Genomic DNA, 19,279 nt, shown 5'->3' on the forward strand with positions numbered 1-19,279 from the left:
CTGCTCCCTGGGCTTCTTTCTCTAATCAAGACAAAGCTCCCCCTCCTTCCTGAAAGGGACTCGTGTCACTCATTTAACACAGTGTTCACGGGTCAGGCTCTGAAAAGAAAAAGGTAATGGATTTGATCTTGGCGAGAGGTTTCTCTTTCCCTTCATAAAAGGCATGGAGCAGAACCAAACAATAAAGGAAAACCTTGCATTTGCAGACGATCTGAAGGGTGAGTCACCGTGATGGCTGACAGACGACGGGGCGGCTCAGTGACACGGGCTGTGGGGACGTGGAGAGGCTAACAGTTACGGAGGGATGAGCTCTCTGTGTGTTTACTGAGTGTCAGCACCCAGAGGTGATGAAAGACTGGGTGGGTGATCTTTGGCAATGCAGGGCCCCAGAAACGATCTACCCAAGCCCAGACGGTTGTTTTATTTCTCCAGTTGGACCGCTCTTTCTTCTCTTAAGCACTTGTTATCTCTTTTCTCTCATGCGTTCGATTTCATCAGCCTCCTTAGCTCATCTATCTGCACTGAGCTGACGGGCTCAGCTCCGCGGAGTTCAAATATTCTGCTAAGCTCTGGCTTCCCCTCACCCAACCAATGGCCCTGCTCTCCTGTGTACTTTCTCTAATAGGCTCTGGTGCACCTGTCTTGTAACCCTTCATTCTGTCATGTTTTGCATACCTCATGCTTTTGAAGTTCTTCATTATTTCCCGCTTGACCTTATTTTTCACTTTATTTCTATTCTATTTCTATTCCCACTGTGTCATTCACATCTGGTGATTGGAAGTTTACATATGAGGAAAACAAGATGTGAAATGTCACAGAGTTTAAGATTAAAGGCATTTAAAAAACGTTAAGCACAGTAACCACGCTACCTCACCAATCCTGCGAAATCTGTAACAATTAAATGTACTCTGAAAAGGACGGTGGATTTACAGCGAGGCGCTAGGGCATAAAAAGCTGACTGTGAGTTAGACTGAATATTCCACATAAATTCATATACTCTGTTCTCTGTGAAATCTGGTTCATCGAGTGCCTTTGCGGCCACGTACCTAGTGAGCAGAACTAGTTAACTTCCAGAGCCAGAAAATACACCTGCAGTGTTCTGCACTTCGAAGGCTTCTGTTCACATATTCATTCAGTAAACACTACCGACTGAACGTGCACCATGGCCCAGGCACAGCGCTGAGCACTGGGGTACAGTGGGGAGCACAGAGCACTACGGCTCCTGTTCTCACAGAGTTTATACTCTGGAGAGTCAGATTTCATAACATAATCACGCACGTGAATGTGAAATTAGCATTGTGACAAAAGCTACAAAGGAGACGTGGCAGCCGATGACAGGCGGATGTGACCTGACTGGAGAGTGAAGAGAAGCTTTCTCTGAAGATGAGATGCTTGAGTTGACAGGAGAAAGAGGAGGAGGAGTTATTCAGGTGAAGAGAGGAGGGAGGAGAATTTCGGGAAGAGGGGGAGAGGTGGGCAAAAGCCCGTGGGTGGGAGGGAGCATGGTGACCTGACTGAGAGGCTGGAAGGCAAGGGGAGCCTGGCTGAGATGAGCTGGGAGGGAGGCAGGGCCTGTTAGGGGTCTGATCTTTACCCTGCAAGAAACGGGGTGCCACTGACGGGTTTTAAGCAATGGGCAGATAGATCAGATTTGTGTTTTGAGAAGGAACCCACCTTATCTAACAGACTGGGGTGGGGGGGAAGCAACTACGAGGTGATTTGTACTTCAAAGCTTTCATAACCTCTTGACATATACACACTTACTTGAACATGCCTTCTGTATCTCCGGGCTTAGGGTATTGCGTATTTTAATAGAAACACAGACCTCGGTGGGAAGGAGGGCGGGAAGAATGGAGGAAACGGAGGAATATTGAAGTAGGCACTTTGTCCTTCCTGGAAAAGACTATTCCCATTTTCCAGAAGAGTAAAATGGACTCTGTTAAATAACTTGCATGATATGAGGACACGCGGTCATTCTTTGAGTTGCTAGGGCTGACTCAACGGGTCCTTGTGGCCGGGAGAACAGTCTCCCTCCCGCCGAGCCAGTGCGCATGCCCCGGAAGCTGCCCGGAGGAGGCTGGTATTTGAGGCTCTAGAGCCGCTGTAAGCCCTTGACGGGGTAACTCGTCCACGGTCAGAGCTAGAGAGCCACTGAGGTGGTGAGTCAGCGTATGAACATCAGGTCCGCCCGGCTCCCGCTCTTTTCACTGCCCCGTATTTCCTTACAAGGAAGAAACACGCTGTGGAAAAAGGAAAGGGAACAAGATAGGGAATGGACTAGGAAGTCAGTAAGACAGACACTTCCCTCTGAGGGTCATCAGGGTAAGGAAGCAACTGAGTGGGCTGGAGACAATGAAAATATCTCGGACGAGCCGACTGGAAACAAGCAAAGCGCATGCGTTCTTCAGCCTATGACGGTGACCAGAAGCTTCAGACTGAGACAGACCCACTGATGGGCGTATATCGCTATTTTTACCCAACTTTTTCCCCTGGGAAATTGTGTGTGTGAGAGAGTCTCTTGTTGCTAAGGGAGACAGCCTCGCTGCTTTGATTCTCTGGATCCAAGGGCATATTAATTCAAGACACTGTGTCATGGCATTCAAGCTCAATGGCAGAATGAGCACGATGAGCACGATGTGAAGAGGGCTCCTCCCCAGATTCAGGCAGAGCCTCCAGCTGGGCTGGCCCCCTCATTTACGGCCCAGACAAGCACCCTCAGTCTCGGGGAAGATAAGGTAGGATTCTTCTAAGCGGTCACCAGGAATCTGCGTACTCTTAAATGTGTCCCCTCCCAGAGCAGTCCCCTCTTACATCTGGCTGGAGATGACAAACGCAAAGGAATCTATCTGAGCCACCAAAATACGTTTCCTGGGAATGAAAACCAGCTTTAAAATTTCAAATACAAAGATGAGGCCTAAGAGCTGCAGATTATGCCGGTTTTCTCAGGATGCCCATTTCTAGGGCATTTGACACATTTCTGCTTTGGTGTCTTCTACCAGCACACGGGCCATCCTGGAACAGTTTTGACTGGCTGCGCTGGGACCCATAGGTGTAGGACCTGCAGGTGTAGGAACAGTCTCAGCCTCCCTACCCACAGCTACTCCACCTTCTTCTTGCCCTAGTATCTGTTTACAACACTGACAAAAATAAGGTAGCTGTGATCCACACATTGCCTGCAGACTTGCTTTGTTTCACATGCACACCTTTTTTAAATTAAGAAAGAACATTTTTTCAAGTCTGGTTGATTCTTAAAAATATGGATTTTTGCTTTCTCTTGAAAGATCAAAGACTTAGAAGGAGGAAGCCAGCATCCCCTCTGATCAACAGTTGGCCTGGGCTCATAGTGGCTGCTCCTCAGAAGGGGCAAGGGCTCTCCATGCCTCACACATTCATGTTCCCTGCCTGGCCCAGGCAGGCATGTGAATTTGGGACCCTCCCTCCCTCTTTCTGAGACTGTGGGCCCAAGCAGAGCTTCTACACTGCTGAGGTGGCAGAGGGTAAGGAGGACACCATGCTTCTCTTTGCCCAGAACCCAGTAGTGAGTGCATCACGAGGGCCTTGAGAGCACACAGATTTAGCCTGTAGGAGGGGCAAGGACTCATTAGAAATCAAGAATAAACAACTAACCAGAAAATCCCCATACATTTAAAAATACAAAAACAAGAGCACTTTCTAAATGATCTATGAGTCAAAGAGGAAATCACAGTGGAAATTAAAATGTATTTAGAACTTAAAATCATGAACATACTACATATCAAAACTACAGCCTTAAATTCGTACATTATTAATAGAATGAAGAAAAATGGAGAATTACTGATCTAAGCATCCAACTTAAGGAGCAATAAAAATAACAGAGTAAAAGAAAATGGAGGGAGAGAAATACTAAATATAAAAATAGTAATGAATAAGCAAGAGAATAAATATGTAAGCTGGTTCTGTAAAAAAATTAAAAAATGGACAAATCTCTGGCTCAATTAATAAAGATAAAACAAAGAATGCACAAATAAACAGCAGTCAAATAAATGAGATGGGGACATAAAAACAAATCCTTCAGACATTAAAAATATAATAAAATAATATTATAAACACTTTGGAAACTAAGATGGAATAGGCAAATTATTAGAAAAAGGAAATTTATTAGAATTAACTTAAAAAGAAATAGAAAACCTGAAGAATATCCTAGTTCTTATAGAAATGTAGTTAATGATTTAAAATTTTCACATGAAGAAAGAACACAAGGTTTGGATGGATTTACACGTGCATTCTACCTAACATGCAAGGACACTTCTCAACTTACATAAGCTTTCCCAGACCGGATCAACAATGAAAAACACAGAAAGGATTATTCCTTCTCACTTTATAAGGCTAGAATAACATTAATATCAAAATCATTCAACCACACTATAGGAAAAAATTTCAGGCCGATCTTACTCAAGAACAAAGATACAAATATCCTAAAGGAATTATCAGGAACTGAATTGAGCAATGCATAAAAAGATCACTATGGATAAGTAGGATTTATCTGAGGAAATCAAGAGTGATAATAACATAAAAGCCCACAAATATGATTAATCATATTAATCAGCATGTTAAGGAAAAAGATCATATGACACTTCCCATGGACATGGAAATAGTACATAAAATTCAACATGAATTCCTAATAAACTCTCTAGCAAACTAGTAATAAAAGGGAACATTCTTAATCTGTTAAAGGTTATCTGTATAAACTCATTAAACATTATGTTTAGTGGTGAAATGTTAAAAGCATTCCCTTTAAGATTAGAAATAGAACAAGAGTGCTTGCTTTGACCACTTCTATTTAGAGTCACATTGGAAGTTGAACATGTGCAGTAAAATAAGAAAAAAAAAAAGTAAAAGAACTTAAAAGACACAGGACTCTCATTATTTGCAGAAAATGTGTTTACCTATGCAGAAAATCCAGAGGTAGCTACAGATAAATGACTTGAATTAATAAAAGAGTTTAGTAATTTTGCATGATAACGATTGATCAACATACAAAAATCAATTCTCTTTCTTTCCACTGGTAACAGTTTATCTTAATATTACATTAAAAATATTATATATCAGGGCGCCTGGATGGCTCAGTCAGTTGAGCATCTGACTCTTGATTTCGGCTCAGGTCATGATCTCAAGATTGTGAGACTGAACCCATGTTGGGCTTAGTACTGAGTACAGAGCCTGCTTAGGATTCTCTCTCTCTCTCTCTCTCTCTCTCTCTCTCTCTCTCCCCCTTTGCCCCTCCCCCCATGCTCACACACGTGGGCTCTCTTTCTCTCTCTCTAAAAATAAATAAAATAAATAAATAAAGAAAGAAAGAAAGAAAGAAAAATCTATATATAAGAACAAAAATAAAACAAAGTGCCTGGAATCAATCTAGCAAAATATTTGCAGACATGATATGGAAAAAACTATAAACTTTGAGCAGTTTAAGGAAAACCAAAATAAATGGATTAAATCATGTTCATGGATAGAAAGATTCGATATTATAAAGATTATAAATATTATAGAGTTTTCCCACTTTTTTATAGATTCCAAACAATTCCAATAAAAATCCTAATAGGACAAGCAAATTCTAAAAAATTTATATGGAAGGGCAAAGATCCAAGAACAACCAGACACACCTGAAGAATTAAGATGTGTGTCTGGGGATGAGCGGATGGGCAGTTTTTCTATCAAAAGTCAAGACTTATTAAAAGGTAGATAAGTTGAGTGTTGATGTGGGCATAGACAAACAGAACAGCAGAACAGTGTAATATCTATAAACAGATCATTGCATATAGAAATTTTATTTATTATAGGGCTATCATTGCAGATTGGGGGAAAACAAGGGGCATTCGACAAATGATGCTGTGACAGGTGGTTATCCATACAGAAAAACCGAAACTGGGTTTCTTCCTTATACTATACAGGAAATCAATTCTCGGTGATTAAAGACTTAGAAATGAAAAGCAAAACTATAAAACCTTTAGAGAAAGATATAGGAAATCTTTAGGAATATGAGTTAGGGAATAATTTTTTCAAAGACGACACAGAAAGTGGAAACTATGAAGGAAAGGGTTTATTAAGTCAATTACACTAAAATTAAGGCTATTTACCAAAGCGCATCATAAAGAAAGTGAAACTACAAGTCATTAACTGGAGTAAGATATTTGCAACATAGCAATTGATGAAAAACTATCATCAAGAACATATGAACACTTCCAAAATCAATATGAAAAGAAGAAACAATTCAACAGAAAATGGGGAAAATATATGAATAGGCATTTTTATTTAAGAGAAAACACAAAAGCCCAATAAACATAAGAAAAGATGATGAACACCATGTTTAATCAAGAAATGCAAATTCAAGCCTAAATGATGTGTCATTTTCTACCTACCTATTAAAAGCTTGAAATTGAAGTTTTATGAGGATGTATAGTAGGGGAAAATCTTTTAAACTGTTCATATGTGTATAAATTTGTATCACCACTTAGGAAAATATTTTTGTGTTATTTAGTTAAGTTAAATATGTGCCCACCTAGGTATATAGTCTAGTCTAGAAAAATTCTTGCATATGTGTAGCAGGAAACATGTATAAGGATTGTGTTAGTTACGAAAAGCTCAACTCAAATGTCCATTGACATGGAAAATCTCAAATCTCCATGGGTAACTACTATCGACTATAGCATATTCATACAGTGGAATGATTTGCAGTAGTGAAAATAAGTGAACTATAGCTTCATGCATCAACTTGAATGAGTCTTATGAATATAAAGTATAAAAAGCAAACCACAGAGAAGGACATGTACAATATGATTCATTTATATAAAGTTCCCAAAGTGTGCAAAACTAAATAAATAATATAGTTGAGAGATACACACATCTGTAGTAAAACTGGAAGGAATGATAAGTGTTTGTTTAGAGTGGTGGTTCTCTGGGGGCTGGAGTGTGTGGGGAAGTTGAGTCATGGGAGTTTGGTCATATTCTGTTTCCAAGCAGGGCTAGGGTTTGTGGGTGCTTGAATCATTGCTAGTGTTTATACCTACAAAAATAGAACTGCCATATGATCCAGCAATTGCACTACTAGGTATTTCCCCAAAGGACACAAAAATACTGATTCAAAGGGATACATGCACCCCGATGTTTATAGCAGCATTATCAACAATAGCCAAACTATGGAAAGAGCCCAAATGCCCATCGACTGATGAATAGATAAAGAAAATGTGGTGTATATATATATATATATATATATATATATATATGAATATTACTCAGCCATCAATAAGAATGAAGTCTTGCCATTTGTAATGACACGGATGCAGTGTATTATGCTAAGCAAGTAAGCCAGTCAGAGAAAGACGAGTACCATATAATTTCATTCATATGTAGAGTTTAGGAAACAAAAACAAATGATCATAGGGGAAAAAAAGAGAGGCAAACCAAGAAACAGACTCTTAACTATAGAGAACAAATTGATGGTCAACAGCACTGGGGTGGGGTTTGGGGGATGGGGGAAATAGGTGATGGGGATTATGGAGTGCACTTGTTGTGATGAGCACTGGGTGTTAAATGTTAAGTATTGAATCACTAAATTGTACACCTGAAACTAATATTATACTGTATGTTAACTAATTGGAATTTAAATAAAAGCCCCCCCCCCCCAAAAAAAGATGGATAAACAAATCCTATTTGCACTTGTTCAGTCTACCAAGATTTTTTAGGTCACCCTGAGTCCCACTGCAGGCAGACTTGTGCATATGAATTTCAAGAAGGTAAGCCATTTTATAAATAAGCTTATTTGATGCTAAAAAGGCATATATAATTGTTACACAGCTGTTGAGGTGATGAAGCTAAAAAATGATGTTCTTTTTTATAATAGAAAGTATGTTTTATGGAAATGGGGAATATATTATGTTTTATGGAAACAGGAAAATACTTTACCTTTTCAAGAGCAAACTTGGTCTCCTTTCAGATTCTCTTTTAACTTGACAGTCAGACTTTATTTACGTGATTAGAACTACTATCCTTTCTTCCAAATGTCTCTTGATTTCTTAAGATGCCCTGCTTCACCAGTAAATTATTTTGTATATTCATTATTCTTTGCCTGTGTTTCCTATTTATTTTCAGTTTTTCATTACATTGTGTCCCTAAGAGCTTTGTACCAGAGATTTATTCATCAGTACGAAAATTTTATCCCTCTCAACTTTATTAGACTATTTTACAAACTTAAAAACACTCTTCTTTTTAAAACATATCCATTAATAGTTTCTAGTAATTTCTTACACTTTTCCTTAAAAACTGAATGTCGTTTGTGTTTTTTTTATGACATTAGCCTTCCCGAATGACTGAAGAAAGCAATCAGACATGATGGTTATGTTTCTATTTTCTAGTCCCTGTATTTTCTGCATTTACAGATTATGTTTTGTCTGCTCAACTTTTTAATTTTTTTAGAGAGAGAGCGAGAGAGTGAGAGAGAGAGCGAGAGAGTGAGAGAGAGAGAGAGAGCACGCGCGCACGCACTCATGCACATGGAGGGGGAAGGGGCAGAGGGAGAGGGAGAGAGAATCCTAAGCAGGTTCCACCCCCAACACAGGGCTTGATGTCACGACCCTGAGATCATGACCTGAGCCGAAATCAAGAGTCAGACACTCAACTGACTGAGCCACCCAGGCGCCTGGGACATGCTTTAAAGATATGTATCTGTGCCACAGTTTCCTAGAAGCCCCAGTGTGAGGAGGATGTCCTTATACCCATGCTCCCCACCCCCTCTGGCACCACGGCTCCTGGCTTTCTTGTACCACTAAACAGGCACACGCCACCACTGTCCTACAACAAAGGTTATCATAAAAGACCCAGGACAAGTCTCAGGTTCAGATGCTAACCTCTGGTGCCATAACTACGTGTTCAAAAGTCCTATTATTTACATCCCTGACCCAAGGGCCTAGTAATTCATTAGTTGTTACAGGAAATGATTTCTCAGAATCATCCAGCTCTTTCAACAGTAATTCTGATTTTAGCAATTCTATTATGCTGTGTTTCATCTAAGATATCCAGCTATGATCAGATCATTACCTGGCTTTTTCCTTCTGTTTCTTTTCTTTTCTTTTATTATGTTAGGTTAATCACCATACATTACCTCATTAGTTTTTGATGTAGTGTTCCATGATTCATTGTTTGCATATAACACCCACTGCTCCATTCAATACGTGCCCTCTTTAATACCCATCACCAGGCTAACCCATCCCTCCACCCCCCTTCCCTCTAGAACCCTCAGTTAGTTTCTCAGAGTCCGTAGTCTCTCATGGTTCATCCTCCCCTCCGATTCCCCCCCCCTTCATTTTTCCCTTCCTGCTATCTTCTTCTTGATAGTATAATGTATTATTTGTTTCAGGGGTACAGGTCTGTGATTCAACAGTCTTACACAATTCACAGCACTCACCATAGCACATACCCTCCCCAGTGTCCATCACCCAGCCACTACTGGGTATTTCCTTCTGTTTCTGATCATGAAAAGGGGGGGAAATGCAATCTTTTCCACACTTATTTGATCATTAAGTGGGTGTGTGTTTAGTTTGCATGGAGAGGAAATGATGGTTTAAGACTGAAGGTGGAGGGATCACATTGACAAGGAGAAATGTGCCTTCATGTTTTAAAGGCTGGGAAGAAGCCGGTGCTAGCTTCTCTGCGTCTTGAGCTTACTTTTAATGATAGCCCATGAATCTCTTGTCCACCTATTTTTCTCAGGAGTCTTGGAGCTTTACAACCAAGTCATAATATCCATGGAGCAAAGAGCTGTCTTCTAAGCATCACCTGCACGGATGATTAAGATCTGTGTATGTATCTGGGCCCCAGTGGTGTCAAGGGGGAATCTGACAGTAAGAGGAAAAATGGGTCCCTGATTGATTTTATTGGAAAATTTCCAAATTGGTAACCTATGTTATCCAGTTTATGCCTTAGTTTAAAATAATCAAACCACTGAGTCATGCAAATATTGATCGATCCTGGTCCTTGACAAAATAATTTAAACACATCTGTGAATTATAGGTTATAGCTAATTCCTGATAAGCACAGACGAAGGTAGAAAACATTAGCTTAAATGATTAAAATTTGATAATAAACATTAAAATAAGATCTGATTTAATTATGTGCTATGATGAAGAACAACCATGCAGATATAAAATAGTTACCTAATTCTGACAGTAGATAATATGAACACCTTTGAACTTAATGTGGTGAAGTTGTCCCTTTCCCCGACAGGCAGTTAGTCACTGGTCCATGAGTGAGAAAATCCCCCAGAACATTTGAGTATTAAATATAATCCATAAAGAGCAGAAAAAAAGTCTTCCATCCATCCTTGCTAAGTGTCCAGCCTTAATTTAAAGATTGGACATAAAATCAACCAGTAAAATTTTATCCATGGGATTTCTGTGACTCCCAAGTGGTTCCTTTTCTTTGAGAATTAAATGCTGGAATTACATATATAATATAGTCCCAAATAAACTAACCCATATTATCTCAAACCGGCCATAATAATTCCTTTTAGATAGCTTGTACACAGAAGAATAGGTTGCTCCATAAAACTGGCATGGAAAATTATAAAATATTGCTTATTTTTATAATCTGTGAAAAGAAGTTAAAACACCATTTTCTGAAACCCAGGTAGAGGACTCATTTTTATCACTTGCCAGAAGAAAAAGCCTCTTTCATAAAATTGAGCACCTGCCTAAATTCTAAATTCTAAATCTGTGTTTACATGGATTTAAAAACCTCAGTTAAACTGCTGGAACAGGATGGAAATCTCCTTCGACAAGACCTGCGGGGAATTAACAAAGCCGGAGCCACACACATCCTATCTTTGTCATACCTTGTCAAGTCAGCTTCCCTCTGGCTCAGTTAGAAGTTCTCAAACTTCACCTTGCATCAGATTCACCAGGGGGAGATTCAGACAATGTTGACCCCACTCCTAGAGCTTCTGATTCTGTAGATCTGCAGTGGGGCTCAGAATTTGCGTTTATAACATGTTCCCAGGTGATGCTGATGCCAGGGACCCAGCAGAGAACGACTGCTCTGGTTTGAATTCTCTAAGAAAGAATATTCTTTTTACAGGAGAGTACTTCCATATTTATGCTTCTATGCCCTGGGAGTACTGGATATATTAACAGCCATTTAGATCATTTGTTAAAAAACGTGGCCACCGTTTGGAACCCACCACACGGGCCACGTCTGAAGTGGGGGTGGGTGGGCTACCCTCTCTCCTAAAGGGTCTGGTCACTTCGCTCATGGCCTTCGTGCTGTGTGGCTTTCACCTGCACTACAAAGATTTTGGTTTATTTAATCCCTTGTGAGTTGGCTTTGCAGCATGTTAGATAGCGCCCTTCTGTGTTTAGGGAAGCCGGGTTGCCTAATCTAAAACCCTGTATAGATGGTGTGAGAGGAGGCTCAGGGCAGGGGCTGTCAGGCTCTAGACAGCCTGACAGGCTCAGCCCTTGCCTGGGTTCGAAGTCCAGCTTGGATAATTCCCAGCTGTCAAAGAATTGTGAAAGGAGGGAGAAAAATGGACATGATTTATGTTCTTCCTACTTTTGCACTGGGGATGACTCATGGACTCGGGGATGAAAATCACAGAAATGGTAGACTTGGTGGTAGGAATAACAGATTCATTCAGTTATTTGGGAGCAAGTGGCTGGTGGAGCTCAGCCCAAGATTCTGAGGTTCCAGAAGCCAAGAACCACAGCTTTTCTGTATTAATTTAAAGGACAACAAGGGAGCGCAAGAATGAATTCCAGATTTTATTTATAATAGCTAACCTTTATTATGTGCTTACTAATGGCCATTTTGCAGAAAGAGAGGCAGAGAGAGACACTGACTAGTATTCTATATTGTTATCAAGTTTTGTCTTGTACCTTTAGATGAAGTCAGTTACCCATCAATCAGATGCCTCAAAATCGCTATATATTAAAAAACTCCACCTCAACTTACACTCTCATTGGAAAATGCCACCATTTTTAAGGACAACATGTATCCAAGAAGCCTAGTCCCCTTTTTTTTCCAGTATCAAAGCCAAGAGACCAGTCAACACAAGAGAAATCTTTCCAAAGAAACACAGAACCATTTGATTAATAAACTTGGAGAAAAGAAAGCATAAAACAAAAAAATAAATTTCAAAAGATTTACTCTCAAATGAAAACTAAATATCATCAAACCATAGGAAAGATTATGGATCCGTGTTTTTACTTCAAGCTATTTCTTAGGTTACTTTTTACATTTTCTTTAGTTTGCTCTTCAGAGAAACTGTATCTTTAAAACATTACAATGAGATTTGCCCATTGGAAGGCTATACTCAAGAATATGAGAGATAATACAATTCTTAAATAACGTTTGACCAAACCTTTAGGACACTGAGTCATGCAATGGAAAGAAGGCCAGCCCTGTGCCGAGGCTGCATGCTGAATCGCCTGATTTGGCACTCTGTCTGGTACTACAGTGGGTTCTTCCTTCAGAATTAAGCGGTTCCATAAAAAGAGACTGTTCTTACCCTCATCCTTCCATTCCTTATGGCGGGCCCATCTTCTGCCAATCTCAACACGTACAAATCCATTTTGTATTCTCTTCCTCCACGAATGCTGAATCCAAATCCTTTGGCTCCTTTCTCCATGTCCACAGTGAAATAATCAAAATCCTTTAGAGTTGGGGAGAAAATGGAATAAACAGTTGTTAATATTAGAGAAGCTTCTGTGGTCAGTCTCTCTGTTCTTCTCTCTTATGGTTAATGTGTCCCCAGTGACGTAACATTGTGAGAAAAAGTAATCTGATTTCACCATCTAGTAAAAGGCAAGACGAGATTCCAAAGGTTCAAGAAGATCTGAATGCAGTTGCTTTGGTCATTAAAAAAACCACTGTGGGGGTGCCTGGGTGGCTCAGTTGGTTGAGCATCTGCCTTGGCTTCAGGTCATGATCCCAGGGTCCTGGGACCGAGTCCCATGTCGGGCTCCCTGCTCAGCGGGAGGCCTGCTTCTCCCTCCTCCCTGCTTGTGCTCTCTCTCACGATCTCTGTCTCTCTCTCTCAAATAAATAAAATCTTTAAAAATAAATAAATAAAAAACTACTGTCGAGCGTGTTTACTTTGGTATTCATCCATTTACTTGACTGCATATAGGCCTGAGTGATATTATCTCTCCTTTGAGTTTTCTCATTCACTGCTGTTGAGTACCATAAATAAATGTATCAGAGTTGTGCTTGTGTGTGTGTGTGAATTACAGGTTTGCTCATTAGGAAACTGAAATGTAATGGGGTCTCTGAGGTACCTGGGGCTGCCTGTAGTCCGCCAGAGGGTACTGTCTAGTGTCCGGGGAGTGCTGCCTGTAGTCCAGCAGGGGAGGCTGCCTGTAGTCCAAGGGTGGGGGTTGCTGGTAGTCCCCCCCCGGGGGCTGCCTGTAGTCCAGCGGCGGCTGCCTGTAGTCTGTGAACGGAGGCTGTCGGATGTCCGGTTTCACATCTTGCCTCGCTTTTACTTCTGACCTGTAACTAAATAAATGGAAATGGGATTTGCTCCGGTAGCTCAGCGTTCTGAGGAGATTAGAATGATCACATGACCTCTAGGCACGTGTGGGCCACACCTCTTGGTGGTCCTTTTGCGGGTTCAGGACTTTGAGAAAACTATAGATGATTAGTATTATTTTAAAATCTTTGACAAATGCCATACCGTATACATTTCATGTGGCTCCGTAAGAAATCCAGGTAACCGTGACGGCTCTACCAGGGCTTTGTGGAAAAGGACTCATGGATACCCCTCTCTGACTTTGCTTACTTAAAAACTTGCACAACCGTAGCAAATCTAGGGAGCTAAACACTTAACCACATCTCAAACTGTCAGTCTGTCTCAACACCAGTGAACCAACTCTATCACCCTCTCTCTCTCTCACACACCATTCATTACTTCATGAAAGCACAACTGAAGTGACCTCTAAATACTCTATAAATATATAATTAAGCGCTATTTTAACCTGCTAGGTTGGGTCTTTTTGACTATCTTTTAAAGGTTAAAGGAATGAGAGCAAAGTCTAATTATCAGCTACAAGTCAAGTAGAAAGTCACCGGGTCATTCCGAAGAGCAGAAACATATTATATAGAGTTTAAATATTAGGCTATAACTATCAGATCAGTATCAGGTGCTATTATCAGATACTATCATGGCCGTAAGACGAAAGGGAAGGCAAATATGTTTATGTCCAACATTTGTCTCTTTCTTATTTCCAGATATTACTTACAGTAGCCCCCCACCCACCCATGGGGGTTACATGCCAAAACCGCAGATATTACTGAACCCTGTATAGACTATGTTTTTTCCTATATGTACATACCTATGATAAAGTTTAATTTATAAATTAGGCACAGTGAGAGATTATCAACAGTAATAATAACATAGAACACTTATAATAATATACTGTATTAAAGTTATGTGAGTGTGGTCTCTCTCTCTTTCAAAACACCTTCTTGTCCTGTACTTACCCTTTGTGTGATGATGTGAGCTGACAAAATGCCCGAGTGATGAGATGAAGCGAGCGTCATGACCTAGGCACTAGGATTACACTGTGCAGTGTGAGGCTAGGCTATTACTGACCTTCTGGCAATATGTCAGAAGGAGGATTATCTGCTTTCTGACCGTGGTTGACCTCAGGTAGCTGAAACCATGGAAAGCAAAACTGCAGATTAAGCGGGGGCTAGTGTACTCACAAATAAATACAGAAACCAGAGCTGTTTGTTTAGTGCTGTTCTGTGAATCCAAACTGCTCTAAGCTGAAGGGGTTCCCAGTTCCAAAAGGAGACTAACATAGCTAATGCCTGCCATTGTGGGATCATTCAGAAGGTAAACTGAAAAGTTATTCCTATAGCATAAAGGCCACTTAATTCTGTAATTCATCGTCTATTGTCACCGCCACGTCCATAAGGAGCTGCTCAGAAATCCAGGAAGATTAAAAAGAATACATTCTATCTAATGACAATTTTATTTAAAATTAATATAGAGGGTTTGAGGAGTTGAGAAAATATTTAGGACCAAGGAAGAACTCAAATGTGTCAGGAAAACAGGATCAAAACCAGTAGAATTTTTATCTTTAAAATCAGATTTTTTTTTTTTTTTTTTACTGGCTTATGGTCTCACTGATGCTGATTACGACTAAATATTTTTAAAAATCACTCACCTGAACAACTGCCATTAGTGCAATCTAATATTTGGTGAGGACACACTAAGAATGTCCAGCCATAGATGTATTTATTTGGGGCTTTTGGAAGGGGGTTAGTAATGTTGTTATTTCAGTCAACACTTTGAGCAGGTCCCGTTTGTTACTTAACCCTGCAGATGGGACACATTCCTCTTGGGAACTGCACAATTTGGGCTTTGCTTTATACCTCAGCAAGGTGTCCACTCCCGGACTGGGAGTGTGCATGCTGAGAATGGAATTATTTAAATAGGCTTTGAATACGATGCTTAACCGCACAAATGCATGAGTTAAACAAAAGGAGCCCAACTGGCCAGCATTTGTTGGCATGTGTTGATGCCTTCCTAGAAAATTGTTTGGTCAATCAGACGTCACTTTATTTTCACGATCCGGGTGGCAGAGGTATGCCAGAGCCGTCCCATGCCCCTTTTCCAACCAGATGCATCACGAGGTGTAGCAAAAGAGGGTGACACGTAGAGTCTCCCCAAAGACTCCGCAACAGCCCCAAATAGGACCTGTTAAGATGCAACAGCTGTTAGCCATGCCGGCCTCCTGGTGCTCCCCCTGCATTTGACCCCAGGGCCGAGGCTCAGGATTTTACGTTGAATTGCACATTGAAGAGTCTTTAATAAGGAAAATATACTTAATTTTTTATGAGCGTTACTAACTTTTAAGTGAACGATCAAAAATTATGTGGCCTTGAACGTGTGAAACACTATTTTCAGGAAAACTCAGGATTATTAAGAAAAAAATATAGCCTCTTTAAACTTCCTTTACTCATGAAAGAAGGTCATCGGTGTAACTCTTTGTAGTTATTAATTCCATTATTAAAGAGATTTTAGAGATAATAAAACCAGATTTCTAGTGGTAAATTCTAGCAGAATTTTAAGGTATGAGCAAGTTCCAGAACCAGGAAACACTGCCCGTGGTAGGGGATCTTGTGGTGGGATTTTGCCTCATGTGGGCCTTTTAAGAATTCCATCCAGCCTTAAGCATCTAGGGTTTGAAGTCTGTGAAAGAAGTCAATTTCCAATGCCTTTCCACTGACCTTGCCGTGTAAAACACTGTCAGATATCAATTGCCCTTGCCGGGGAAGGTGAACTCTGTTATTTATACTTTGTTTTGAAATATATTACATAGTGCCTCTTTCATTGTTTTCAACAAATGCTTCTCCTGTTTTGCTCATGTCCATATTAAAACTATTTTGTTCCCTGAGCATATACCAAAAGGATGTTAAGGGACAGATAAATAAGGAGAGGTGGGCAGGGTGTCAGTAGGAAGCCAAACTGAGAGTAAATAAGATGGGCTAAAATATTCAGCCATCCTAAATTATAAAACAAAAATTTGCAAACAGATTGCCATTTAATTTTCTCCCACCTTCCCGGGGAACCTGGCTTGATTTGACATGGAGGTAGGGGGGCACTTCCTGTACAAATGAACTAATAGGAGACGCATCCCAGATGCTTGGCATACAAGCTATCTTGGAGACATCTCTAGCCCGATCTAGAGAAAGGCAAAGAGTTCCTTATACCCTGACCATCTTTAAATGCAGCTAGGAACATGATTCTGGGATCTCTAAGATTATCAATCTCTTCATTCATAGGTAAACGAGCCACCTGCTAAACAATCCACAGTGAAGCCAGGAAACCAGGGCGTCAAGAAAGGTCCCTCTAGGAGTCGGCACTTTCCAGGCTTTTAATATTAGTGAAGCAACAATAGCTAAGAACTCTGGGAAAATTCGTTGCCGATTTATAAAAATTTGAATCAGGTCAATCTGTTAATCCCCGGATTAGGAAACATTTTATGCTGTAGTCAGGACAAAAAATATTCCGAAGACTGTTGCTTCTCTGCTAGGGGCCAACGAGTCCCACTTGTGAGCTAGCAGCAGTTGGGGAACAATCGTGACCTCGCCCAAGTGTTATTCTCCCCACTGAACCGTACCACCCCAAAGCCAGAAGCAAGAGCCCACGTCCAGGGGAGCCTGACTCTGGAAAAGTGAGATGGAATTGTGGCTGGGAGATTAACAGACAGTGGCAGAGCCATCAGAAGAGTCTGAAGCTGGCTCAGAGACAGCGGGCACTCAGCCCCTTCCTCCTGAGTCTGAAGGGGGTCCCGGGGAAAGCCCGCACAATCTGCTGAAACAGCACACAGTGAAAGCGAACACATCGGTGGCTTATTACTGAGGCACCCAGGACTTAACTCCTTTACAGGTGGTCAAATTCTTACCTCCCTATCATTTGCTTTACGGTCTTAAGTCTTTTTCCTTCCCTGAAATAGATTAAACCCATACGCAGCTGAGGACAACAGACATTTCCCTTCCCGTGAAAGCAAATGGGGGAGCTCCGAGTAGAGAGAGCAGGGCTTTCTGGAAATAACACCTGTGGCAGAGGGAAAATATTTGCTTTGCAACTGCGTGAGTGATGAACCCACAGAGATCTGGGACTTGGAAATTGGGTCTCACTTCATCTTCACCAACACGGGAGGCAGGAGCTGGGAAGCAGATGTTCAGAAAACATTAAAATTATGGAAAAGACCAGTGAGGGTTTTATACCCGGAGATGTTCCTGTGGGTTGTTCTGTTTTTCTCCTCTGAGAGAGGGGACACAGCATGAGAACATGTCTTCATCTCTTTCTTTAATGGCTCAACCTAACCCAGGTTCCCTGTCACACACGAGTCACAATAAGAAGACAGTGCTGTTCTTATAGGGCATCCTTTTCTCCTGGAAGTTCAAAGTGCCTTATTTACATTAGTTCATGATGTGGAATGGAAGAACCTCATTAGATCATGGTAGGAGGATGTAAGGCAAAATGCAGTAAAAAATGCTAACGTTTATTAATGCTTACAAGTCTGTCCACACTTGCCCCTCTCCATACCAGCATTATTCTCTGAGCCACCACCTTCATTGATCCCAGGACATCGGCAGCCATCTCTAACTGCTGAATAACCTACATCCACCCTGACCAGCCTACAGTCAGCTCTCCGGGTGGCCAACTGAGAGGCCTTGGAAAGCAAATCCAGTGATGTCACTCTTCAGCATAAAACCCGTTCCAATGACTTCTCACCACACTTAAGATCGAAATTTTTGACATGCTTACAAGACCCTGTAGATGGGCCCCTAGCACTCTCACTGGCTTCATCTCAAACCATGTTCCCTGACCTCTCTCCTCACTACGTTGACCTTTGGCACACTCCCTCCTGCCAAAGGGCCTTTGTCTATGTTCTTCACTTGGGACTCTCTTCAATGTGCTCTTCAGCTTAGTTAGCCCTGACTGATCGATAATTGCTCGTCACTTCTTCAGGAGAGGTTCTCTTAATGTGAAGAACAGATACTTGTATTTGCTAATAAAATCACACTTGTGACTCACATACAATCTCAAAATCACAGAAAAGCGCACAGAGCGATTTCTACTTTATGGAACTTTCTCTTCTGCCTGTGTCCTGTCCTGTCCCAAACTCTCCTTCTCCCCACCCCCCTCACCTCTCCGAGTCAGAAAAGCCAGGGGAAACTTTACCTATTTTCATGTCCTTGTGGCTGAAGTGGCTGAGGAGGAGCTGGTTGGGCAACAGGACTGCTGGGGGTGGCCGGGCTTGGCTGGGCCAGAGGACTCTGCTGGGCCATCGGGCTCTGCTTCTCTGAGCTGGGCGCTGAGGCTGGGCTGTTGAGCTCTGCAAAGGGGAGCCAAAGAGGCAAATGAAGTCAGGTTGGCATCTGATAAAGGGCAAGAGGTGGCCAAAGGTGGTAACTCTTTGCCGCCTCAGAGGACTCAAGGCTTTGGTCATTTCAGTTTCCATTAGACTTTAAGATGGCAGGTTAAACTTATCAATTATCCAATCAAGTTCCAGTACCATTCCCAGAATTAGTATTATGTCATTAGTTATAAGTGTTGCTGAACAAGGTTATAAACAGAGTCTCCTGTCATTTTGTCTGGAGAAAAGATTACGATTAAAAAAAAAAAACCTGTTAAAACAATGAAAAAATAATCCAAAGGAGTTAGCTCTAAAACATATTCCATTTTTCCAATGTTGCCCCCTGACAGAAAACATTTAAGCCACTACTTTTT

The 19,279-nt window shown here is 41.1% G+C and overlaps 1 protein-coding gene across 10 annotated transcripts in view; it reads right to left on the bottom strand.

Moving 5' to 3' along the window:
- Positions 1-19,279, bottom strand: part of MAGI2 (membrane associated guanylate kinase, WW and PDZ domain containing 2) — a 1,322,716-nt gene that overhangs the window by 87,210 nt on the left and 1,216,227 nt on the right. For all 10 annotated transcript variants that reach the window (XM_078060071.1, XM_078060067.1, XM_078060065.1 and 7 more), the window contains 3 exons: positions 18,731-18,884; positions 13,305-13,524; positions 12,536-12,679 (listed from right to left, as the gene is read on the bottom strand). In XM_078060071.1, the coding sequence (XP_077916197.1) occupies positions 12,536-12,679; positions 13,305-13,524; positions 18,731-18,884 (518 nt within the window). The remainder of the gene's footprint in view (positions 1-12,535; positions 12,680-13,304; positions 13,525-18,730; positions 18,885-19,279) is intronic.

Source organism: Halichoerus grypus, chromosome 12, assembly GCF_964656455.1.
Source record: "Halichoerus grypus chromosome 12, mHalGry1.hap1.1, whole genome shotgun sequence".
Taxonomy (NCBI): domain Eukaryota; kingdom Metazoa; phylum Chordata; class Mammalia; order Carnivora; family Phocidae; genus Halichoerus; species Halichoerus grypus.